The sequence below is a fragment of the Engystomops pustulosus genome, chromosome 4, assembly GCF_040894005.1.
Source record: "Engystomops pustulosus chromosome 4, aEngPut4.maternal, whole genome shotgun sequence".
In the NCBI taxonomy this organism is placed as follows: domain Eukaryota; kingdom Metazoa; phylum Chordata; class Amphibia; order Anura; family Leptodactylidae; genus Engystomops; species Engystomops pustulosus.
This window is the reverse complement of record NC_092414.1, coordinates 105,890,352-105,910,908: the sequence shown is the minus strand read 5'-3', so window position 1 is coordinate 105,910,908 and position 20,557 is coordinate 105,890,352. Positions and strand designations below refer to the sequence as shown.

At 38.3% G+C, this 20,557-nt stretch overlaps 1 protein-coding gene across 3 annotated transcripts in view; it reads right to left on the bottom strand.

Annotated features, from left to right (window-relative positions):
* The window catches only part of KCND2 (potassium voltage-gated channel subfamily D member 2), a 334,746-nt gene that overhangs the window by 29,835 nt on the left and 284,354 nt on the right, over nucleotides 1–20,557 (bottom strand). For 2 of the 3 annotated variants that reach the window (XM_072146978.1, XM_072146977.1), the window contains exons 5-6: nucleotides 16,418–16,513; nucleotides 13,945–14,004 (exon numbers count right to left, since the gene is read on the bottom strand). In XM_072146978.1, coding sequence (XP_072003079.1) covers nucleotides 13,945–14,004; nucleotides 16,418–16,513 — 156 coding nt within the window. The remainder of the gene's footprint in view (nucleotides 1–13,944; nucleotides 14,005–16,417; nucleotides 16,514–20,557) is intronic. The other variant, XM_072146979.1, reaches the window with a different exon arrangement.

Genomic DNA, 20,557 nt, shown 5'->3' with positions numbered 1-20,557 from the left:
ATACATGGGCCAAAATTCTTCTCTCCACTTCTAAAAAAATAGCTCTCACAAAGATGAATTTACTTTCGCAGATACTTTACATTTTAAGTGCTTGCTCACGATGGATTGCTAAAATTTTTTTCAAAGCTCTCAATGCCTTGATTAATCGGTTAATATTGGGCAGAAATTGTGTATCAGTAAAATTGATACGTCTGTGTAGACCGCGGCTATGGTGGGTGGAATTTCTCTTCCAAATTTTTTTTTGTATTTTTTGGCTTAGCAGCACATGGCAATTTCAATTCCTGTTGACTTTCAGGGAGTCAGGTCAGCTGGGTACTGCACCTAAGAATTGGAAGATTGGTCGATTGTTTAATAATAGTTGGAGACACTTAAAAAATGTTATGGGATTAAAGGATTCACACTTTGGGATAATTATAATTTGAAAGAACTTTATTTCTCTGAAGAAAGGAATATTACAGTCAAATGTTACATGCATTTAATTGCACTAAAAAGAAAGAACTATTGGTGGTAGAATCAAATTAATCAAATAAAATGAAAATTAAAAGTAATAATTTGTAATAGGGTTGAGGGTTTAACAGACACTGGTAAAGAAAATGGGAAACTGAAATTGGAGGAGCGAATCTGATCTGCTGGGAAAATATATTGAAACATATTGTGTAACTATCCCTCTTTGCTAAATAAGTTCAAAAGTGATGTCAAATGTAAGCAGTGTGAGGATAAGGAAGCAGGAATTCTTTGGATTTTATGGAACTGTTCAAAATTAGTTTTTGGAAGCAGGTATTCAGAAAATTAGAAATAAAAGTAGAACAGAATTCTTATTGATGCCATTCTGGTGGGATGTTGGACATTTCTGGTTCTAGATTTCAGTTAAATTATATAAAGAAAGTTTTAATCTTGGACAGATTGCTTATTACTAGGAGTTGTAAGGCTCCTAAAGCACCCTCTTTAGCTGAATGGCGTTTTTTAAATTAAGAGAGTTATATCTTTTGAAAGGATGTGTTTTTTTCATAATAATTCATTAAATAATGGAAAGAGTCATACGGTATGTATTAGATGTTTTTTTCCCCTTGGCCTGGGTTGTGGGTGGAGGAGGTAACCGAGAAAGGAAAAAAGAGGTCAAAATTAATGAATTTATTTAATCATAAGACATGAGTGTTGTATTTCAACTGCTATATTTTGTACTGAAATTTTTCAGATATATTGTATTTGCAATGTGGTCTGATTGGTATGTATTTGTATGTCTTTGTATGTCTATTGATATTTAATAAAGAGTAACATTATTTTAAGAATTTTGCACAGAAACACACCCAGTTCCAACCAGTTGTAGGAAAAAAATTGAGTTGATTCAACTTTTCACTTGCATTCTTGCAGCTGTTTCAAACACTAAGATACATTTGACCAGCAGAAAAGTAGGGATAAAAGGGCAGAGACTCCAATGGAAGCGCCTGTTAGATTTTTATTTTCTAACAGTTCCTTAAAGGAAACCTACCACTTGTAGTGGCAGGTTTCCGATGGCAATACCGGGCACCAGCTCAGGGTGAGCTGGTGCCGGAGCTTATTTTAGTTAGTGTTTTAAACCACGGTATCGCGGTTTAAAACACTTTTTAAACGTTGTAGCCGGCGCAGGCAGGTACGCGCTCGGCGCTTACCGTGCACGCGGCTACATAGGAAGTGAATGAGAGCCGCGTGCACGGTAAGCGCCGAGCGCGTACCTGCCTGCGCCGGCTACAACGTTTAAAAAGTGTTTTAAACCGCGATGTCGCGGTTTAAAACACTAACTAAAATAAGCTCCGGCACCAGCTCACCCTGAGCTGGTGCCCGGTATTGCCATCGGAAACCTGCCACTACAAGTGGTAGGTTTCCTTTAAAAAGAACTACTGAAAAACATATGATTACAATCTAGGAGATTTTACACTTAAAGAGAAACTGTCAGACAAATTTGGGATGCTAAACCACCAGCATATACTTATAGACTGGCAGTTCATCATCTCATCTATGCCTACATTAAGACTGTCAGCTCTGGGGTAGTTAAATAGAACACCTTAATACTTCTGGTCAGACTTAGTTCTGGAACTTGTAGTTCATGCACATCTGATTAAAAGGTTTGTGCAAATCTCCTCAAGAACTGAGGAGTGCACCAGTTAGTCTAGAACAGACAATCATGCTATAGTTATATTTGGTTTGATTAGTCATCTATTATTCCAAGTTCAAGATCTTTTGCTGGTCTGTGGATGAATGCTGGTGTGTAGCTGAAACACATGAGTAAGCAACATTATTATTTATGTTAATCTTTATTCTGCCCACTTGTTGTATAAAACATGAGGAACATTACAATAACTACATTTGTAGCACTTTTTAGTGGCTGTTGTTAGGTTATGCCTCTACGCTATTATGATGATTATCCTCGCCAAACAGCTGTTGGGTTGGAATCTTTTATGTACTCAATCCCTCTAGATCTGCAACATATAATATGTGATATATGTATATGTTGTGTTATAGTACAATGAATAAAGTAATGTTTGTATTAAAGTTTTATAATACTATAGTGTAATACTATATTTTTTAAATAGATTGGCATATTCACTACCCCTTCCGTTTGGGTTGGGATAGGTATTAGATTATATGACCTTTGATATTGTAGCCTAGCTTTAGGATGCAAAGAGATGTGACTCCAATTCAGTGTTCTGCATTTATTTACCTAATGCTATACTTGGAACTTGGTTGTGTGGGACCAGCTCCTTGCACCCAACAAGCTGAGTAAAAACTAAGTAATACTCAAGATCAGTCTTCTAGATTACATATAGTAAAATGTACCTGACACCACAAAAATGCAGTGTTATATATGGGCAGCTAATAATAATTATCTAGAAGCTGTTAAGCTGCTTGACAACACATTGGTAATGGTTTATTAGACCAATTTCTGATGAGAGGTTCTCTCTAAAGGTGTTTTCCAGGAATCTGGTAAACTCCAAAGAGGCCAGGGAAGAGATGGGGAAAAAAGAAACCACACCTTCCCTGCTCCACTATTCCCTGCGTCACTCCAGTATTTAGGGATTTCTGTTAGGGACAAATGACTACATGTAGTCCACAGTCATGTAATGTGTTCTGTCATACAAAGGATCTAAAACAGCAGATGTCTAGAATGAAGTAAGGTAGCTTGATGGCATAAACATTGTCCATGTATTGTTTTAAATTATTTACCACGATGCCATATACCATGAATCCATGTGTGTGAGTTTTGAGCAGAAACTGAAAACCAAGTCAAGGAATCATTAGGTATACAGTATGAGAAACACTTTTTGAATTAAAATACCTCTGTGGCTGCAATATCTTCTTATAGTCTGACATTATGATGTCTTCCCAGCAGATCTTAATTAGTTCTTGAGATAAACTGCTCATCACATTTGCATTTGTAGTGAATGTGACCAGCAACATTAAATGCTTTTACTCTGTTGTCAGATCAAATCCACTGAAGACTCGCAGGGATGGTTCACATCTATAAATGATCCATATATTCATGTGCTTCACTGAACTTCTCAGTGGTTCCGAACCACTTTGATATTACTCGGAAGTAATACAACAAGGGTATAAAAACCGAGCTTTAACAGAAACAGGACAACCACATTGGATATTGTTGTTACATTGTTTTAAAAGTGGCTTTTAGAAGCCAGAAGAATAGATTAAAGCAATATTTTATTCAGAAGAAATATCAAGATTAAGAAGAATACCAATCCATGAACGTACACAAAGAACTGTAATGAATAGCTGGGTCGTAAGGATAATAATTCCGGTGAATTATGATGATGGCAAGTATTTCCAAACTAATTTCCTCAATTATCAAGTAGATCTGGAAACTGTAGCTAAACGAGTTTCAAATTAGTTTAGAAACCCATTTCCAGCTAATGCCAGGGAACGCAGAGAGGGAGCTAAAAAAAGACTGTCCATTGAAAAAGGTTAGTGTTAAAATGTACATCCATTATGGAATGCATTTTCATAATGGACGTAATAATCCAGGGGATGCTCCTCATGCCAGTAACCAGTATACTGTTACCAAAGCAGTAAAACAGAATTATTACAGATATCTACATTGCTGCTTGAATCCAGCAACTCATATAGGCAAGGAAATAGGCCACGAAGACTAAAGGAACTCAGAAGGTTTGGCATGCCTTCACTTTGTAGAGTAACACATATAAAATAAATGCTTTGTTGAGTGTTAGTATGGCACTGGACGACTTGATATAAAATCCAATTTATTTAGTGTATAAAACACTTAAAATTGATAAAACAAGAAAGATGTTATAAAATCTTATAAGTATTAGAACAACGCATTTCGCGCTCGAACCGACAGTTTCCGAGCTTTATGATCGTTTCTGGTCTCCGGTATAGACTCAATGGATAATATATTAACTGGTAATAACAGGTTAACAGAGAGACAACATTAATACATATAGATTACCTGCATGGACCATACATAAATAACGAAAAAAACATTATTAAAACACTGATATAAAATGACAAGTATCATCCGGTCACCGGAGTGACAGGCTCAGGGGGCGGAGTATGAGATGAGGAGGCATACAGGGTACAAAGCTCTTTTCTCGAAAGCTAATGATGGCAGCTGGTATAACCAAAAACGCATGGTAGGCAGATATGGAGAACTGCAAACATAGTGTAGACTACAATTACGGGATCTGATATGGATCAAACCCTTGTTACAAACTAAAACTACGGAAGCCGATGTGGGTCAAGGTGGAAGAAGTGCGTGCAAGGCCTTGTAACTTATGGAGGATACTGCACTATAGGAGCGCCACTTCTTTTTCCACTCTATTTCAGATTTCTACTTATGGCATGCCTTCAAGTCTGTTGTGTGATGTGGCACACACTTTCTAATCCATCCTCTTACTGTATTTAGCCTGCAACAAATTTTGTGACTTTTAAAAAGTCCCATTGGAAAATCTGGTTTATTTATGCTGCTTTCCCACCAACTTTTTATAGGGGAACTGTGTGGTGTAAAACTTCAAAAAGTTGCAATGTCTGTGCACAAATTTTATGACTTTTTGAAAAGTTGTGTATTTATGCTGGTTTCCTACAAACTTTTTATAGGGGGAGCCTGTGGTGTAAAGCTCCCAAAAGTTGAGAAGTGTGCACAATGGGGGTCATTTACAAAGGGCCCGATTCGCGTTTTCCCGACGTGTTACCCGAATATTTCTGATTTGCGCAGATTTCCCCTGAATTGCCCCGGGATTTTGGCGCACGCGATCGGATTGTGGCGCATTGGCGCTGGCATGCACACGACGGAAATCGGGGGGCATGGCCGAACGAAAACCCGACGTATTCGGAAAAACCGCCGCATTTAAAAAAAAAAAATCTGTTGCGGAGCTTGCACTTACCTTTACTCAGCCCGGCTCGGTGAACTCCAGTGTGTTCCGATGCTTTTCAGCGCAACAGCGCCACCTGGTGGACGGCGGAGGAACTACCTTAATAAATCCCGGCCGGACCCGAATCCAGCACAGAGAACACGCCGCTGGATCGCAACTGGACCGGGTAAGTAAATCTGCCCCAATGTGTTGCAATGTGTGCACAATTAAAGGAAACCTACCACTTGTAGTGGCAGGTTTCCGATGGAAATACCGGGCACCAGCTCAGGGTGAGCTGGTGCCGGAGCTTATTTTAGTTAGTGTTTTAAACCGCGGTATCGCGGTTTAAAACACTTTTTAAACGTTATAGCCGGCGCAGGCAGGTACGCGCTCGGCGCTTACCGTGCACGCGGCTCTCATTCACTTCCTATGTAGCCGCGCGCACGGTAAGCGCCGAGCGCGTACCTGCCTGCGCCGGCTATAAAGTTTAAAAAGTGTTTTAAACCGCGATACCGCGGTTTAAAACACTAACTAAAATAAGCTCCGGCACCAGCTCACCCTGAGCTGGTGCCCGGTATTTCCATCGGAAACCTGCCACTACAAGTGGTAGGTTTCCTTTAAGCCCAAACAGACATAACTGGCATACAGTTTCCCCCAATTTACTGATGTTATGAGGCTTTTGAACCACTAAGTGGCTAAGCTAAAAAGCTAACCTAAACAGTATAGTATGCTACACCCAGAACCTTGAGAAGGTGGAATATCAAAGTGATATAAGTACTTAATAGCAGCACTAGGGATAGAGGCAGCTATATGAAAGGAGGGAGGACGTATGCTTACACTTAAAAGCCAGTACCTGCACAATGGCTTCAGGACACAGGCTATCTGTATGTTTTAGTTTGACAGCACACTTACACCTTGCCAGCAATGTTACATTTATTTATGGATAACTGCATTGTGTTGCTCTGAACCACAGCACTGCTATTACAGACACAAAGGTGGGGAAGATATAACTTCTTAATGCATGGTAATGTTTACAATATAATGATGTAAAAGTATGTTTACCCACATAGCCCCAGCTGCCATGCACTCCAGGGCAGACTTCTGTTGTAATGGTTATGGCTGCTGCTTTAAGATTTGTAAATGGCACGCAGTCTATTTTATAAGGCTAATATCTTACACATAAGTACTGCACGCATTACTTTGATGTCAGCTATGTGAGCAACATAATGGAATCTACAAACTCAAAGACTAATGCATGGGCAAGTTCACAAATATAGGTAGTATGTTGTTTGTTTCTAATAGCAGAGAAATAATAGACATTAGGGATAACAATTAGGGTGCTCCTACATGCTGTGGTTACTGCACAGGGCATAACATTACTGGTCATGCTGCTCCTGTACTTGAAGTCAATATATATTTAAATCTTTATTCTACAAATAACATTAAAGGGGTGTTCCATATAAGCTAATATGCTAATATAAGCTAATATGTAATTAGTTGTTATTTAAAATTTTGCTCCCCTTAGCACGAAAATGGTGCTGACATGTAGTGAAGAATTAAAATGCTACTGGCCCTTTAATCAGTTTCCTCCGCGCAGAGAAGACACAGGACAGAAGCTAGTCATATGTCCACATCAATTGGCCTGCACCTGCCTGGTCAGGTCATGTGATCTTCACTATGTTTGGCTGTAGTCGGTTGGTTGCAGTGCATGCAGTATGGCCAGTGTTGTGGTGATGTGTGGTGATGGCAGTTACACATCATTACTATGGTAACAGAGCAGGACAGTCTGTTTCATCATCATTGGGAGCAGAGCATAAGTGGGAGGAGGAGTTACTGAGAATTAAAGGATCAAGGGACTTGTAGTTTCCAGTGGCGGCCATCTTGGTTATAACTTCACCTACTTTAGAGAGGCCATAAAATTTGGTGAATCATAAAATCTAACTATTTAAGCTCCATTTTGTAACTAATGACATTGAGCTTTGTTATATTTATTTATTTATAACATCATGGGTTTTTATATCAAACGTTCATATTCCCGCAATACCCCTTTAAGCTTTTGACTTGTGTCACCAAAGGGGAACTTTACACACCAACTAACCCCTTTCTAGTAGCTAATGTGCCATTGTCAACCTTCTCAAAGATACAACACTAAATAGGTACTTAAATTATCACATCACACTTGATTTCTTTGCTAGTGGGGATTTGGTGGGTTGTTATTGACATCTGGTGAGAATTTATTTTTTCCTATTAAAATTAAAAAAGGGTGAAGTGCCTATAAGATCTTATTGACTAAAATTGGCTCTGTTGGTTTCCATTGGCAAAATTCCATTATGGTATTTTACAGAACTGATAGTCCTGCTTGGGTGAGCTCATAACAGAGCAAAGTGCAAGACATATATGTAGAACAGAAGATTATGTGTCAAAATAAATTAACACAGCTTACAATTACAATGCATAAAACACTTAAAATATACACAATATAATAATAGATTGTAAATAAGACTAAAATAGCGTTTTGGTGTCAGAATGTTCCATCTAATGCTTGCTGCAAGTTTATAGGTAATAGTTGGTGATTAGGGTCACTTAATGTTTTAACAATTTACAGATATTAAGCCAGAAAGGTAACATTGTCCAGAAAATAGTTTTGACCAAGTGTTTTGGTAGTACGCCAAACCTTCCAAATAACTTAGAGCGGTGATTTTTAAAAGTAGAGCTGAAAATAAGACCTGCACCATGTGGGTACTTTAAACTGTATATATCAAATGATGTAAGGATTTGTTAGATTTGATTTGTTGGAGATGCTGTGTTCCATATATAGGGAATGAAAATAACAGAGATGTAGATACCTAGATAGTGCTCTGCAGAGAGAGCAACCCAAAGCGACTTAGCAAGGAGTCAAAGGTGGACATGCCATTCAGGAAGAGGAGATGATACAGCTTCTTTAACCCAATCTCTATCGAGGCCCGGAACACCCTGGAGAGTCCACGCTTGGGGAGAACAGGTGAGTATGCAAAAAGGTAAGTAGGGGTAGGTTTGGCAAGATGAGGTCTGATGAATACTTGAGTGAATCTCACATCCTGCAGAAATGTTTAATATTTGGATTAGTGATAAGAAGGCAGGAAAAAGATGAGGTCTACAAGATGGAATCCAGCCTGGCTGGGCCTAATCTGATAGACTCATTGGGGGGATTTATCATTGTTCCTGGAACAGGTTATAGATGCAGGGTAGGAATGCCCTGTGCTAGCCCACTTTGATGGTAGGCACCCCCCTTTTAGTTCCTCTATTGGCCACTTGACACACAGGTGTAATGGGGTTAAATAATCACAATTCCTGGAAGTGCAATAGCAACTGTAACCATTACAGGGTTTGTACAAGTGTATAAGCTTAATTGATTATAAGACCAAAGACCAGAACCTCAACAGCTATGGGAGAAATTTAAGAAAGACACAAGTAATAACAGGTCCAATATAAAAAAGGGAGAATATGGGATGCTACTGTTGCATCCCACATTGTATCTGGGTGAAGCAAAAGCCTTTGTTGGGGAAAACTCACTTGGGTCAAATAAAGTACCATAAGACAAGTGAGGAATGGGGCTGGGATTGCAAATAGGCAAGACCAAGAGAGGTAGTTGAATATTTATCGACATTCAACAATAGCAGCATGAGAGGTAGCCGTCTATGGTGACACAGGTAAAACAGGTGCACTATCTAGTATTGTCAGGAGATTGTGGACCAGGAACACACCTAGCAGGGACAGTGCCAGTCAACAGAAATTGACATAATAATCCACTTCCAATATGTTGTCATGCAGCTGAACACCTTCTAATTCATGGTCCAGCATGGTTGCATCTTCTAGAAAATCAATTTTGAAGCAAGATGTACATTGTTTGTAATAAATAAGGCAGGGAGTTCAGCAATTAAGTTTTTTTCCCCCTCAGAATGCTTCCTTCGCTGTAATGTGTTCAGAGACATTATTACTAGGACTCACTGGTAAGTGATGTCATCACAGCAGTTGGGTCATTGTGAAGGAAGGAGAGCTTTCCTTTAGCTCTGAACTCTTCGCCTCTGTGACTTTGTACTAATTTAAACCTAACTTCAAAATGTACTTTCTGGATGATGCCAGGATGGCCTATGAAAGAAACATAATCTCTAGAAAGTGTAAATCTGCTTGACAAAATACTGGTAGTGGTTTATTAGGTCAATTTCTGCTGACAGGTTCCCTTTAATCTAAAAACTGATATTTTGGTAAGAAGCTTAAGGTCCACGTTAATAAGCAATATTGAACAAAGGTTGTCCTTGTTGAGTTTGGGGAATCATTGAGAAAAAACGTCACCCCATTGAACTACTCTCCTGCATTCTGTTAAAGTATTTTACCAAAAGAAGACTTAACACTGCAAATCAGTAATACTTGTCTGCGGTGGCAGCCAAAGTCGAGGTACAGAATCAACAGGTAATGTAGTAGTCCGGGATAGGCAGATGGTCAAGGAAGGCAATGGATCGAAGTCAGGGATGAAGCAGAAGGTCAGGTATGGCAGCGGAGGAGCGAAGTCAAGAACAGGTACGGGGTCACAACAGGAAATCAAAACACAAGCATGCTGCACAGGGAGCAGCTTTCTCATTGGCAATAGCACGAAGATCCGGCAGGGAATCCTGGAAGACGCCGGGTTGACCAGCTGGGACGGGAACAGGAACGCAGAGAGGTAAGTGAGGAGTGGGAAGGGCCGGTGCCACAGAGAGGGGCACGGGTGCGTCTCCTATCCGAGATGGGGATCGCAGGGGCGCCCGTGACACACCAAAGAATAGTCAGAGAAACAAGTCATGAATTGAATAACAAGGAATAAAGTAATAGAGAACAAAAGCAGACTTGATAATAGAGCTAGCAATGACTTTAAGTATGGTTAATTCAATTCACAGTAAACCACTAGAGCATAATTCACACTGCCGTCTCCTCAGCTTATTAGCACAAAACAGAGGAAGATGCAGACACGTGACACTCACTAAAACTGCTTGACTTTATGCTTTCCCCTTTTCCCCAGTCTGATTAGATGTTATAGCTATGGGAAACTTGCACACAAGATAATGCCACCTGTTGTTTTTTTAGGGCATATTTCACAGATTTCAAAAATGAAAGTGAGATAAACTGCAGTAACCCAACCGTGGACGTGGATGCGTAGTTATTGCTGTAAGCACTATGGTGCTTTTGTATGCCGCATTGAGGAAGTACCATGTGTTTAATAAAAGGATAGGTCATCAACATCTGAACCTGGGAATACCTTTACATACTGTTATTGTACAGATTGTTTACAAGTCATTAAGATTCTATGCTAACTATAACAATGCTTGCATTATAGTTTGTAGCAATCTCATGTATTTTGTTTACCTTTCAGTTTTAATTAACTGTGCAGTTCAGTTAACCCCTCCTGTTCAGTTTTGGTTGATTCCTCCTACTCTGGATCTAAATACATACAAGTGGTTTATTGGTATCCTTACCTCACAACACATGCTTTATCTGCCCCTCCATCTCTATAAACCTTAGTTACGATTTCTTATTTATAATATTTGCAGTAATATTGAACAGAAGTCAAATTCAATGAAATAACTGTGTGTAACATGTCAGTTAGTAAAGAGTTGCAATAAAAAGCTAAAAAGTATAAATACTTGACAACACAGTATAAAGTTCTGCACAAAACAAATGAAACTTAATAAAATTAAATATTAGTACAAGTAGTAAACCATTGTCTCAAATTCATGTTTGTGTAGCCCGGTGGTATCAGGCATTTTCATTGGTTTTACTGTTGAAGGACTGCTAAAAAAGGAGGGACACAAATGACAGATCTTAATTTCAAGTGCCATAATCATAGCAGTCATTTATTAGATGTCTATAACCAGTCATGACAGCAGAGTGCAAGTTGTACCTTCATGTGTTGTTTCCTGCTTCGGATGGAACCTAGGTAAATGGTAATTCTGGAGAAAAGGCCTGTTGGCCAATGGTTTTCCTCCAATCTGTAGTGCCACCCATGATTGTGGATGCCACACATGGATTATTTCTTGTTCATGCCTAAAATCAGGTTCAATTAACTCTGCAATTACTGTCAAAATATGGTTATAGTCATCTTACAGATGCCTGCTTTTAAAGTGGCTACCTGCAGATGAAGGTGGCACTTTAAAAAGCACACTCTTTCATAATAGCAATATCATATTTAAAGGGAGTGTCCACTTTCAGCAATTAATTGATATGGTTTGTGTAATGAAAAGTTATACATTTTTCCAATATGCCTTCTGTATCAATTCATCACATTTTATCAATCTCTGCTTGCTGTTGTGCTATAGAAAATTTATTTTATTACTTCCAGTGGATAAACATTTGTCCATGGTCATGTGATGGACATGCAGGAGCATAAACGATTATTATCAAATACTGTAGCTCCTATTTCTCTCTCTGATAATAACAGCTGTGCAACTGCCTGTCCATCACATGACCATGGACAGATTTCTATCCACTGGAAGTAAACATTGAAGCTTTCTATAGCAGGACAGCAAGTAGAGATCTAGAAAACTGAGAAGAATTGATACAGAAAGTATATTGGAAAATTGTATGACTTTTCCTTACACAAACCATATCAATTATTTGCTAAATGTGGGCAACCCCTTCAAGTGTTTCCTAAGTTCCTACGGTTTACTTTCCTTATTTGTGCATATATTTGGCAAGTTCTGTGTAGCACTGCATAATCTGTGTGCGCTATATAAATAAAGGAATTATTAATACTATTATTGTATTTGTTGAAGACCAGGGTGGCTTGTAGGTACTGTACTTTCCACTATGAATTTATTGAACAGTCAGTGGACAGTAATTTGCTGCATGAACCATCTTTCCATGTTTAGAAAGCAGAATTAGGGCAATAACCTTTAATGGTCAGCTGAGGACACACGTGTAAGGAACTGGCATATGAATGTACAGCTGTGCAGAATTTCATAATGTAAGTTTTTATAGATTTGTAATTTCATGACATGCATAATTCAGAATACAGCTTGTGCTAACAATATTTAGCGACTGGCACAAAACAAGGAAAGTAAACTAGCAAGTCACACAGGAAACAAAATGAGGACTTGGGAAACACTGAAACAACATTCTTATTACACAAACCTGCTTTTTAGTTTCTTCCCAACCAGTTTTGTTGCTTTTGTCTAGACAATATTACATTATTGGTAGAATATACAGAGCTTTATTTATGAAAGCTAGGGAGATAAAACGTGGTTCACAACTCTTTGTGCACTAAAATAGTACAGACATTTCCATAATTAAAAATCCCTCTTTTATTAATTTAGGGCCACTTTGGGGCACATTTACTAAAGCCTGGCACAAGTTTTCTGTCTGACTTTTCATGTTCTTTTATGAGCAAACTGCTTGCACATGTATTTAAACGAAACCTACCATCTCAGACCTACCTATTAAGGTGGATCAGGTGGTAGGTTCAAATAATGAATGACATGGGATCCCTTTTTAGGGCTAATCCTTCAGTGGCCTGAAGATCTCGTAGTAGGAGGATCCAAAGAGGCTACTAGGGCGTGGAGTAGCTGCGCCATGTAGCTTCAGCTCTGGCCACTCCACGCCCCAGTAGCCTCTTTCAGATATTTGCATATTAGATGATAAAAGATTTATAAAGTTACAGGCCACTCAAGGATTAGCTCTAAAAAGGGCTCCCATGTCATTCATTAGATGAACCTGCCACCGGATCTACCTTAATAGGTAGATCCGAGATGGTAGGTTTCCTTTAACTAGTGTCCACACCACATAGTGTCGCACATGACTCATTTGTGTTGCGGCTGCACTATACCTGAAGGGGCAAATTTCTGCACATAAAACACATTTAATATGCAGAATCCGACAGAAGTGTGTCACACGCCAAAAAAAAGTTGGTACACTTTCAAGGGAAAGTTATTTCAAGGGAATACAAGCACATGGCAGGAAAGGGGATAAGACCCTTTTAACATTCAAGAGGATATACATGAAAATGTCTCCAAGCTGTCTTATGAGATATCTGTAATGATAAGGTCTGCTGTTTCTGTAGTTATCTTGATAGATTAGATTGTATCTGGTTATACACATGAGATAACTGTTTATAAAACTCTCATCCAGCCAACAGCAGTTTGTCAGACTCAAACAAAAGGATAAAAAATTAGCATTATAAAATGCATAATTCTTTATCCCCCTTTATAATCTTTCTTTGGTCAAAGTCAAGTGGATCCCATACACTCTGAATACAATGCACATGGCCAACTTAGAATGTCCCACACAAATGTTGGTTGAAGGTTCACAATAACAAAGAATTTTATACACACGAGGTTATATGCTTTTGAATATGTATTTTATAATATGATGATAACAGTTTTCAGTGTTTTCACACAATGTGACAATATTCACAAACAGACAAATCTGATTTTTTCAGATATAGGGCACCTTCAGATACATTTGGATATAAACTACACCACTCACTTGTAAAACAGAATGTTGCGTTAACACTATAGATGCATTACATATGAAGGTGGTTCCTAATCTTCCACAATCAGAAGAAACATTGAAATGGTACCTGGATTTTGGATGAAGAACTTAGTGGTAAGATGGACTCATCCACAATATGAGATAACCCCTACATGCAATGTGATAACAGAAAATAAGGAAAATGGAGATTATTTGGATGACAGAGACAGGTTTGAATGAGACAGAAACCATATAGTATCATTTTATTAACCTGAAGGAAAAGTATTGGAAAAGAAATAAAATGAGCCATAAATCACAGACTGCAACATATCTAAATGAAAGAGTAACACAGGAACAACAAACACATAGATACATAGTACAGTATATGCTCAAAGTAATATTCTCAGGTCATGTGTGCTTGTATACAGTGTATAAACTACTCTCTTTATTACACAGAGGTGGTTATTCTGCTTTTACAAGGAGTCACTATCTGAAAAAAGGAGCAAGGCGCACAATTGCCTTTGTTTTGTATATGACCTGTTTCAACATGTTAAGAGAGGACATATTTTATTCAAGTGCATTGTATAACCGGTGGTATAATCCTATTATTAAACATACAACTACATCAATTCTATAAATGAACATGACTTGTTACTAATGTTTAGTTTACTTGTCATGTCCAATTTCAGTAAATGGTTGCATTGCTCTAACTATAAACTAAGACTTCTGAAGCATATAGAAAACTACATTGCATCAATTTCCAGTATTTTCCTCTTGGAAAAGTCTAAATAAATTGATAACTAAGTTTGATATTCTCTTAGTCAATAGGCTACACCCTTATAGAATCCCATACTGTCCTTATTGATTGAACAGTATTATAGTATTGTAGTATGTACACAGCCTGCAGAAATAATTAATTCTTTTTATGTTGGAATGATATAATGCAACTAGTTCACAAGTAGACTCCTGCCGCAAAAACTTTAATATTTCAACCTATTTTTGTGATATTTCTCTTGAAGAATGTCTGCACCCATTCGGCAGTAGACATTCAGCCCAGAAATGACCCATTGTACCCAGCCTTAAAGGATTGTCTCTACATAGAAATGGACCCAAGCTACTTAGAAAATACATGTGCTACATCCATCTATGCATTTCTGTAACAGCGTTGCAGTATTAGTCTGGGTTCACACCTAATTTTTGTGCATGAATTGTATGGATATGCTAGGAGTATTCCGATGTATCCTTACAAGATATGGCACAGACGTATACAGACGAAGACATAGATGTAGACATATCCCCTGGGGATGTATCCCGCTGTATAGGCTCTGAATGCAGGGGGAGGAGTATACAGCCACAGCTGTACCTGTCGTAATATGGACACTGTCTCCTCCCTCCTGCCACCGGCTCCTTCCTCCGGCCAAGTGACATATGTGCTCGGTGGGGCTGTGGGGAGAGATGCAATATGCTGCATCCTATACTATGGTACAATGAAGGTTTTCATATCTCATAACTATAATGACTTTTTATACAGGGCTCCCTGGAGATCATTCAGCTACATAAATTCATTCAAAATGAATACTCCATTCAATTGCTATTGCCATAAACTCACCAAATAAGTTGCAATAAAACAAAATCCACTAAAATGAACTAACAACACTGAAAATGAAATGTTTGGGAAATGAAAAGATTTTTTGGGTTTACGTAAGAGAAAACTTTTTAACTGGAAATTATACTGTAGAAGTCTGCTTCTACAGATATGAATTGGAGTTTCACAATACATGGCGAATCACAAGTTGTAGACTATTGGTGTAAAGCATGTGTTCAATTTGTTTATGTGCCATTTAAAATGAGTTGAATCTTAAAAGACTTGGATCTTATGATATCAATTTATTTTGATTTTGGTGATATCATTTTGATATGTGATAAGTAATGTTACAACTTTAACTCCTCCATTACCATATAAAAACTCATGTCATTTGTTGAGAAATCCACTGAACAAGCATTTGACTTCTTCTGAATGATTTGTACTGTAAGTAATTGAGAATGCTATATTCAGGGATCTCCCCTCCACAGTGTCCATTATCTGGCATCACTGACAATGTATTATATAGTAGTTTGGTGTAAAGGTCCACCCCATCTATATTGGGCCTGAGATGACCAACAGTCATCAACAATGAATCTAGCTTATATTTAGCTATAACCTTGTATGTAAAGTGTATCCCCTCATAGACATACATTGGTATTAAAGTGGTCAGATTAATTTTGTGTACAAAATAATACATTTTTTACTTGATGAATGCCTTATAGGTTATATCTGCACACATTAACTTTTAAAGGGTAGCAAATAAATAACAAAAACTGAATTGTCAAAATGCATATATATAAATAATAAAGTACACAGTAAGGACAACTATGATTTCTTCTTTAGGGGAAAAGGTTATGTATATTAAGAGAAGTGACTCAGTAATCATCTGGACAAAGCAGAACTGTTAGGATTTTCCAATGATTGTCATGCTCATCAGCTTTGAAGCTACTACAGTTTTAGCTACTGTTATTTTAAGAAATTGTTCCATTTTTCCTACCGTGGTCTTTTCCAGACAGTGAAGTAAGTGGTGATGCTGTGTTGCGAATGTAGATCCAGTTTTGTTAACAAGAGCTTGTTCCTCTTCACTGGAGCCCTGCAAATCAAGAAAATACATTATTTGACTTACTGCTTCTTTTTCAACTATAAATGTGAATGAAATATTAATGTTTATACTTGCTTTTGACATTTTTCAAATAAAGAAAAATCATTATCATTAAATTTTACAATTACAAAAACTCTTTTAATTTCCCGTTTCTTCATCTTGAGTTATATTAAACAATTCTTTTATTTCTATGGAGCATCAGTAGGCACAGAACCAGACTATACATCCATGAACAATTCTCATTTGGTGAACAGATCCATAAAGCAGAAGAGCATGAAACAAATCTTTCTTTGTCTTGGCTTCTTTTACATTTAGTTTCCATAAATATTACAAAAACAATGTTATTGAATAAGATTTCCCATTGAGATCATTTTTATGATTAATTTTTTCATTTAACAAAAGGCCAGTGTTATTATGGAAAATATGGGCCACCAATTACACTTCAACTTTCATCAATTCTAAATGATATTATATTAGAATAGATTTTATGCATTTTTACACGTTTTAAAGGTCTATAAAACACTTTTCCATACCTATGGATCTTTATCAGACTTTATCTTCCTTTTTTCTGTCTTTTTTGCAACGTTTTAAGGGACTTTTTGAAATGTGTGCTGAAGTCTGCCGGACATTAGTTTATCGTCAGTAGGACACATTTATCTTCTATTCGAGGCAAATGACATTTATCTTTTCAAATTGTCTAAAATGTGCAACATTTTGGGCAAAAAACACCAGACGATACCATACTTAATGACAACTTGGAAAATGGAAAGAAGTGACTTGAGACATTTGTACAACATTTTTGAAACATTTGTAACAAATGTCACAAAAAAAGATCTGAAAAAATTTAACACAAGGAAAAAGTGAGATTGATAATTACCAAAGTAGCAGACAGAAAGAAGAAGGTCAAAAACAAGCCTTTCCCCCTTCTTGTGCCAAAGTGAAAAGTAAGCTCTCAAGGAATTTCTGTTACAATACAGCATTTTAGTACCCAATGGGGGTAATTTACTAGGGGCCCGAATCGCGTTTTTCCGAATGGGTTACCCAAATTTTTCTGTTTTGCGCCAATTTTCCCTGAATTGCCCTGGGATTTTGGCGCACGCGTTCGGATTGTGGCACATCAGCGCCAGCGTGCACACGACGGAAATCGGGGGCGTGGCCGTACGAATACCCGATGGATTCGGAAAAACCGCTGCATTTTAAAAAAAAAGTATCGCTTGACACGCACTTACCTGCACCCAAGAAAGGATGGTGAACTTCAGTGCACTATGACGAACTTCAGCGCAGCAGCGACACCTAGTGGACAATAGGGGAACTATCTTAATAAATCGCAGGAAGACCCGAATCCTTCACACAGAACGCGCCGCTGGATTGCGAATGGACCGGGTAAGTAAATCTGCCCCAATGTGTTGTGCACAGGCTTGTGTCACGTCAGACAAACTCCAAATGCTGTAAGGCTGTCACCAGTAGGTCATTTTCTGAATTCTACATCTTCCCACATACACAGTAATGTATATGGGAAAAAAGTTTTTCAATTAACCCTTTAACAACATGTGCCGTACTATTATGGATCGGGTGAATGGAGAGGGCTCACGGCCGGCACATTGCAGCAAAGACTTACTGATATAACACCCGCTATCGGCGTGAGCACCAATCGCAGGTGTTATCCCATCGATCGCCACCAGCATCGCAGGAGCGCCGCTATCTTGGTGACAATCGTCGCTCTCCGTGATGCCTTCAGGGAGCGGCGATTGGGGGCCATAACATCCTCGGCTCTTCCGAAGACCCGAGGCTGTCTCGTTTTAACCATTTCATTAAAATGTGTGATTTGCACATTGTAATGAATGAGGAGGAAAGTCCCCATATACTGCTATACTGTAGTATGACAGTATATGGTAGGATCGATCAGACAACCTAGGGTTAAAGTAATTGTAAAAATAAAAAAAGTAAAAAAATAAATAAATGAAAAAAAAAATTAAAATCACCCCCTTTCCCAAGAACTGATATAAATATACAGTAAAAATCATAAACACACTAAGTATCGCCGTGTCCGAAAATGCCAGATCTATACAGATATAATACTGTATTTTTCAGACTATAAGGCGAACAAAAAAATCCTTTGATTTTCTCAGAAATCAGAGGTGCATCTTATAGTCCAGTGTGCTTTATATATGAACCGTACTGACAGACAACAGCTGCCTTGGAACTGTGCACAGGTCTGCCACCTGCTGGTCATTCTTCCTTATAATCAGGTGCGCCTCATAATCCGGTGCGCCTTATATATGAACCTAGACGTTTTAGCAGGCATTTATTGATGGTGCGCCTTATAATCCGGTTCTACTTATAGTCTGAAAAATACAGTAACTTTTTTTTTACTACGTTTAACCTGTAGCAGAAAATAACATCTGAAGTTGAAAATGGTACATTTTTTTCAAATTTTAGAAAATATAAAAAAATAAATAAAAAGTTATAAAAAGTTTCAAAAAAATGCACCACCCACAGCTCTGTACACCAAAGTATAAAAAAGTTATTTGCACCAGATGATGGCAAAATCCCCCACCCCCCCTCCACAATTTTTTTTTACAGGAGGTTTTAATTTTTTTTAAATGTATGAAAACATTATAAAACCTATACAAATTTTGTATCCCCATGATCGCACCAACCCAAAGAATAAAGTAGACATGTCATTTGGGGCGTACAGTGAAAACCATAAAATCTAAGCCCACAAGAAAACGGTGCAAATGTTTTTTTTCACCATTTTCACTGCATTTGGAATTTCTTTCCCGCTTCCCAATGCAAGGCATGGAATATGATATACTGTCACTATGAAGTGCAATTTTTCTTGCAGAAAACAAGCCCTCACAGAGATCTTTATGTGTAAAAGTTAAAAATCTTAGATTTTTGAAGGTGGGGAGTGATAAATGGTAATGAAAAAACAAAAAAGGACCACGTCGTTAAACTTTACCTGGCTCCATGGCAGCTCTCATGAGCGAATCCCTGGGGCACGTGGGCAAATGGGTCCCTACTCTCCTGCTGTAACACTCAACCTTATTATTCAAACATAGCAAACTTTACCTATGCCTCCGTTAATCGGGCTGACTGCAGCAAGCAGTTGACTGAACAACTGCAAGATTAGCTGGCTGTGATCAGTAAGATTAGCATGAGGGGTAGTGAGGGAATGGGACGCGAAGGGAGGAGTTAACCAGATTTGAATAATGAGGACAAAAGATTTACAGCAAGAGACTGGAGATTGATTTGCACAAATGCCCCGGGGACTAGCATGTCAGAGCTAGCAGGGAGTCAGTATTATACAGTTTATTTTAACAGCTATTGTACACAAATTTAATTAAAAAATGTTGAAAAATGTTTCCCCTATACATTACTGTATCTGTAATTGCCTTCTGGTAACAGTTTCCTTTTAAAGGTTTTATTCTGGATGAACACTTTAGAGTATCTGTCCTTATTCACACTGCTGAAAAAATCTTATTGCACACTGAAATAGCATATATTATGTAAAATTGTACCTTCAGCTACCCATTTATTTGTGGAAAATAGGTGCAACACTGCAAAACTTCAATACCCTTTACATGCCATTCAAAAAACAGTCCAAGACTGAATTCACACGACCGTTGGGGCACATATATATGGCCGCCATATATATGTCCCCCGTAGGTTGACAAAGGGTGCATAATGCGGTACGTGCAGCACCATACCATTCAGTCCCCATGTCCATCTTTTCCCGTATTACGGCGACATGCGCCATGTATCTCATGCTCACCCCCTCCTCCTCTCCCGTGTGCCCGCTGTGCTACGGCACGGCAGACACATGTGTATGTGAATGTAGCCTAAGGCTTCATGCACATTACCAGGAGTACAGTACGGGCCACAGACAGGGGAAAGTGATCCCCTCTTTGCAGATGGTTTTAGCCTGGTGGACATTGGTGGCTGAGCAGAGCTCGCCATGCACATCTCCATAGGAAATTTGCTTCTGTTTTTGGGTCTAGCTCAGAGCCCCAAAACATATTTATGTTCACGAGG